Raw genomic sequence first — 6,447 nt, 5'->3', positions numbered from 1 at the left:
TTGTATGCTTGATTTTCCCAGAAGTAAATATAAGAATGGAACTTGGCCAACCAAAATTCCAGGTGGAAAACAATCATTTGAGAATTTACAGAGACAGAGTTTGATAAATACTTAAAACCTCTTCATACTCTGAATGTTCACTATTTGCAGGTTTTGTCTTAAATTCTTATTTTTGTCTTGGGTTATAGACTTCATCCCTTTATGCAGTAATTTCCACAACACTAAGTTTCTTTATTGTGGCTAAAGTTTAAGTTCTGAATTTTTATGAATTATATAAAAAAATTTTAACTTTTAACAAGGAATAGCACACACACACACACACACACACACACACACACACTGTATTTACATTTAGACGTCTACACAAGGAATCATTACCATTAGTAATATTTATCAATATATCTTTAGTTTTCACATCAGTGGTGTTCAGGACCATAAATTGAGACGCTGGGAGCAATTATAAGCTTAAAAGCATGTTAAGAAGAGTGCAGTGCATATGCCAGAATTATGATACTAGAAAGAACCTGGATGCTAGGAGGAACAACAGGGTCAGTTACCCAAACAAAAGGACAGGGTCAGAACAAGAGTCACAAGGAACTACTCCTGATGCTGAGACCAGTAAGGCTGAATTGCACTTGCTTTGCCCTTCACTGTTGTTAGTCAGGGAAGATGCTAGAAACAGAAGGAGTGATGTCTGCAGCTGGGAGTCAGGGCTTTGCAGAAAATAGACTGGGCTTATTAACAACTATTGTGTTTATTTGCAGCAACTTTAAATCATTTGAGAGCATGAAGAAAGAATATATTCCATTTTTTCTGTTAATATGATTGTGTTATGCTCTACATCTTCAGGTCTTCTTTTTTTTTTTTAATATATTTTATTTATTTTTTACAGAGAGGAAGGGAGAGAGATAGAGAGTCAGAAACATCGATGAGAGAGAAACATCGATCAGCTGCCTCCTGCACACCCCCTACTGGGGATGTGCCCGCAACCAAGGTACATGCCCTTGACCGGAATCAAACCCCGGACCCCTCAGTCCGCAGGCCGACGCTCTATCCACAGAGCCAAACCGGTTTCGGCTTCAGGTCTTCTTAAGGAATTCATTGAAAATAGGAACAAAGCCCTGACCAGTTTGGCTCAGTGGATGGAGCGTCGGTCTGCGGACTGAGGGGTCCCGGGTTCGATTCCGGTCAAGGGCATGTACCTTGGTTGCGGGCATATCCCCAGTGGGAGGTGTGCAGGAGGCGGCTGATCGATGTTTCTCTCTCATCGATGTTTCTGACTCTCTATCCCTCTGTAAAAAATCAATTAAAAAAAAAATAAAAAATCAATAAAAAAAAATAAAAAATCAATAAAAAAAAGAAAATAGGAACAAATTTGTCTTTCATTAATGATATCATTGATTGCCTTAATTTTTATGTTTGTTCTATATTTTAGGGTTAGAAGATCTTATTCTAAATTCCTGATTATTTGCTATGCTCACTATGAATAAGTATTATTATTTTTTAAACACCTGTAACTTATTGTGTGTATGTTTATGTATATGTATGCACACTTGGTATCATATTCTTTGAAAAGACAACTTGTTTTTTTTCTCTAAAACTGTTTATATCACAGAATCCATGTTGACTTTCACACAATAATGAGGCTATTATATTATTAACTGATCCTCTAATAGGAAATAAAAACTACAGAATAGAATTGAATACAATTTTAAAAGTTAGGAAAAATTATCTGAAAGATGTGAACTCAGTCTTCTCATTTGCAGGTGAAGATGCTGAAACTTAGAATGGCTAAGTGGTATACCTGATTACTGACAGAGATTTAGGAGGAGTCAGCCCTCCAGGTAGGCTATGAAATCCTGTGTCTGGATTTTCTACTTGCTGGGCCATAGAAGAATCACTCTGTTACACTGCTTTTTTTCCACTGGAGAATTAACTGGCAACTGTGTATGTAAATATGCAACTTAATAAGTTTTAACATGGCAGACAATTCTACATATCCCTACATCTCTTCTTTCTTCCTGGTTGGTATTCCTGGTTTGCAAGCCTTTCACTGCTGGATTGGCATCCCTGTCTGCCTCCTGCTTGTCCTGGCTCTGCTGGGGAACAGCATAATCATTCTCACCATCAAACTAGAGCCTAGCCTCCACCAGCCTATGTACTTCTTCCTTTGCATGCTGGCAATGAATGACATGGCTATTGCCTTTTCTGTAGCCCCCAAGATGCTTGGTATCTTCTGGTTGGAAGCTCATGGGATTGACTTTAATATCTGCCTCGCACAAATGTACTTCATTCACACATTTTGCATAATTGAGTCAGCCCTCCTAGTTGCCATGGCCTTTGACCGGTATGTAGCTATTTGCATCCCACTGCGTTATACAACCATCCTGACAACAACCATGGTCATTAAAATGGGTCTGGGTAGCATGACCCGAGCTACCCTTATGGTTTTGCCTTGTCCTCTTCTCATTAAGAGGCTACCATATTATACCAAAAATGTCATCAATCATACCTATTGTGAACACATGGCTGTGGTGAAGTTGGCCAGTGCCAACACTCTCATTAACAGAGCATATGGAATCTCAGTGGCCCTTTCAGTGATGGTATTGGACCTAGGGCTCATAGCCACATCCTATATCAAAATCCTCCAGGCTGTCTTTCAGCTGTCTTCCCAGAATGCCCGCTCTAAAGCACTGGGCACCTGTGCTGCCCATGTCTGCACTATTCTTGTCTCCTACACACCGGCACTATTTAGCTTTCTAACTCACCGCATTGGCAAGAAGGTACCTCCAAGTGTCCACATAATTTTTTCCAAGTGTGTACCTTCTGGTACCCCCTACAGTCAATCCCTTGGTATATGGTGTCAAGACCAAGCAAATTCGTGACCGAGTGATGGGTCTCTTCTTCCCAAACAAGAAAATTTATGAAAACTGAAATATATATCCACTGAGTGGCCAGATTATTATGATCTCTGAATGCATAATAATCTGGCCACTTAGTGTATATCCTATATAATAAAAGGCTAATGTGCAAATTGTCCCCTCGACCAGGAGTTCTACCAGCAGGCAGGCCGGCCTACTGCCCATATCCCCTACCCCTGACCAGGCTGGCCAGACCCCACCCTTGCACAAATTCATGCACCAGGCCTCTAATATATATTAGATTATTATGATCTCTGAACACATAATAAACTGGCCACTCAGTGTATATGTAAACTCATGTTTGTAGAATCTGTTTCATGAAGTCCTATTGTATTAGCAATACTTGCAACCTTGACCCCAACATGCTATTTCTCAATTCAGTTTTGTCTTTCATCAGAGATACTTGATGCTGAGCATTTATATTTTCTTTCTTTTAGAAATAAAGGAAGGCCTCTTTATTGGAAGCTTTCAATAACTGTTAGCAACAATTGTTATTTATTATTGATATTATTTCATATTCTATATTTATTGATAACATTTTAATATCCTGAAATGTGGAATGACTAGGCTAATTATTGTCACAGTTTAAAGCTTCTCAATACACTGGACAATGCATTTTATGCAAACAGGGGTGTTTTTTTTTCATTTTTATTCGTTCTATGCTCTGTTTAAATGTTCTCAAGTAATAATGATTATTCTCAAGCTTCTTTTGATTTATTATGATAATAATGACTTAATTTTCAAATAATGATCGCTGTGTATTTGCTTGTTTACTGAGCACTTTACACATATTTACTTCTTTAGTCCACAAAACCATACAGTGAGATAGGTTTTTATTATTCTCACTGTATCAATTAGTAAACTAAGACAAAGGGGTTATATAAGTTGCACAAAGAAGTAGTAAGGTAGAATTTCAACCAGGTACTCTAGCTTCAGAAAACATGTTTTTTAGCTTGCAATATTGCCTACCATGATGGAAGTCTTACACTTATTCACTTTAAGAACATGGAAATCTGTTTTTGAATATATTTTATTTTCCAACAACTGATCTTTTTTTTTTAGATATTGTGGTAGATTTTATAGAGTCTTCCTTAACCCTTTTTATAATTTTCAGGGATTACTTCTATTTTACCAGATAAATGCCCAGTCATTATAGCTTTTTATCACTATTACTATGATTTCCAAATTTACGTAAAATTTCCAGAGACATAAAATCATACTTACTGACATTCAATACCTTTTTGAAGAATATAAATTATTAGTCACATTCATTAAGTGCTTCATTTGAAAATAATTATTTTCTTAAATAATAATATTAACTTTATTTTGTATGGAGCATAGGGCAAACTACTTTGGTAATATGTATAAATGATCTGTGCAATACATTCTTTTACGTCTTGCTCATTTCATTGGGTGAGAGTTCATTGAGTTGGAAATCAATGATTTTTTGACTAAAGTTGATATATATTTTTTAAATATTTAAAGAATATTTGTGTGTGTTCAAATAAATAAATTCCTCAAAACTGAATTTTTATGTGTGTATTGTTTTTGGTTTTGGTCTTTTGCTCTAGAAATACTCTTATTTGTTGCTGACTACATATGTATTCTATTAATTTTTATATGTCTTATATAGCAGTGTGTTACCTTATACTAATGTAATTCATTCATTTCCTCAATGAGTATATCTGGGAGGCATTATCAGATATTTTAGAGATAGAGCTGTAGGGAGAGAAAAGTAAAGTCAAATATTGCTTCCATCACTAATAGCTGGTGCGTTTTAATTTTAAGTTTGAGAATTGTGATTTTATCATTGATTGAATGCAATAAAAATATTTTTTTTATATTTTATAGAATCTGAGTAAGGATTAAATGAGATAATGAATGGAACACAAGTATCACAATGGTCAACAAATCCTTCTTTCATATGTACCAGTGTCAATGCAATGATAGGCATGGAAAATATAAAAATAAATTATCCAAGTTATGTTTCCATGTGTCTAAATAGAGTTCCTGACTAGTTATCTCTACCCAGAGATCCCATTTCTTTATTTAACATGTCCAAAAGTGAACATTTTGCACTGATTCACTCACCCAAATTACCCTGCAACATTTCTTATATTACCAAGTCACTAAAAAGAGCAAGAGAGAATCAGTAGTGTCATAGAGTATTTATTAAAAGTTAGATATATGCCAGAAACATGTGAAAAACAAAGTGAGGAGGAACAGTAAATGAATTAAGTGAAATGAAAAAAAAAATCCAGCATCTATTCCAGATAATGTAGAAAAAAATAAATTTAATATAACATAGTTTTTAAAATGTTTAAAAAATTATAGAACACCAAAATAATACTGTGTCTGAGAAAAAAATCTAATTAATCATGTTTAAAGAGATACCAAGAAAAAACTGAGTTCACTCTTAAAGAATGATAGTAATATTATCAGGTAACAGGGCAAGGGTTTCCAAGTAGAGGTAACATCACAATGGATATAAATAGGCATAGTGAGAAAAGTGAAAATACATCCAGAAGTCAGTAGTGTCATAAAAATAAAAGAAGAGAACTTCAAGGAAAAACATGTAATTAGAAAAGCAGCAGGACTTTCAATAGGAAAATATATAGTGTGTGACACTGTGAAGGGCATTGGTCACCTTGGGAAATAAGGAGAGTGCAATGACACTGAAGAAAATATCCACACAGTCTTGTACACATGAATAACCTTGGATCCAGGTAATAAATCTAGTTCAAAACCTGAATATTTTACTAAATGGCTACACGTTATTTTGCACCTATAAAGTCTAATGTTACTCTTGATCAGTCACAGAGAATATGAACATGTCAGGTCTATGGGACAACCTATAGTACACAGACCGCACCAGCTCGCAGCTTCTTTCTCTGAATAAGATCTGATTGGAGTGCCACCTTATCCATCAATTTATGGAAATTTTGCCCTATACAGAAAGTCCTCATTTAACATCATTGATAGGTTCTGAAACTTCTACAGAAACAACATATATTGAAACCAATTTTAACCTCAGGCTAATTGATGAAAACAAGAGTTAAGTTTCTATGGCATCTCATCCACTTTATAAGAAAATGATGTTGAATGAAATGACATTATTCAAGGACATGCTGTAATGGCAATTAGGACAAAGATCACATGATCAGAAAAGCTTAAAATATTTACTCTGTTTCTCTACAAGTCATTTGTTCACAAGGTGAATAGGTGAAGTTCATAAGATTTTTAGGTTGATAAAACTATTTTGTATGAGACGGTAATGGTGAATACATTTCTTTATACATTTTTGAAAAACACAAAACTTTAAACCACAGAGTGGACCTTCAATTAAATACAGTTATTGAGAATGTTGGAGGATTCTCAGAGAGATGCAGACTATAACAAAAAAAGTCTGATTGTATAGCAGATGAATGAAATCACCTCCCTGAAGGTGATGGTGGGAAAAGGCACTGATCTAAGTAACTTTGGAAATGAGTAGAGTGCTAGAACTAAAAGCAAAAGGGCTGTCTAG

General features: G+C 35.2%; 1 protein-coding gene across 1 annotated transcript; it reads left to right on the top strand.

Annotated features, from left to right (window-relative positions):
- Positions 1-1,979: 1,979 nt before the first annotated feature.
- Positions 1,980-2,885, top strand: LOC308233408 (olfactory receptor 52P1-like; the record flags this gene model as incomplete). Its single annotated transcript, XM_080640339.1, has 1 exon — positions 1,980-2,885. One exon carries the CDS (start codon positions 1,980-1,982, stop codon positions 2,883-2,885), a length of 906 nt encoding a protein of 301 aa, XP_080496465.1.
- Between the last annotated feature and the right edge of the window lie 3,562 nt (positions 2,886-6,447).

Source organism: Plecotus auritus, assembly GCF_963455305.1.
Source record: "Plecotus auritus genome assembly, chromosome: 9".
Taxonomy (NCBI): domain Eukaryota; kingdom Metazoa; phylum Chordata; class Mammalia; order Chiroptera; family Vespertilionidae; genus Plecotus; species Plecotus auritus.
Note: the sequence above shows the minus strand (reverse complement) of the source record. Positions and strands in the feature narration are given on the sequence as shown.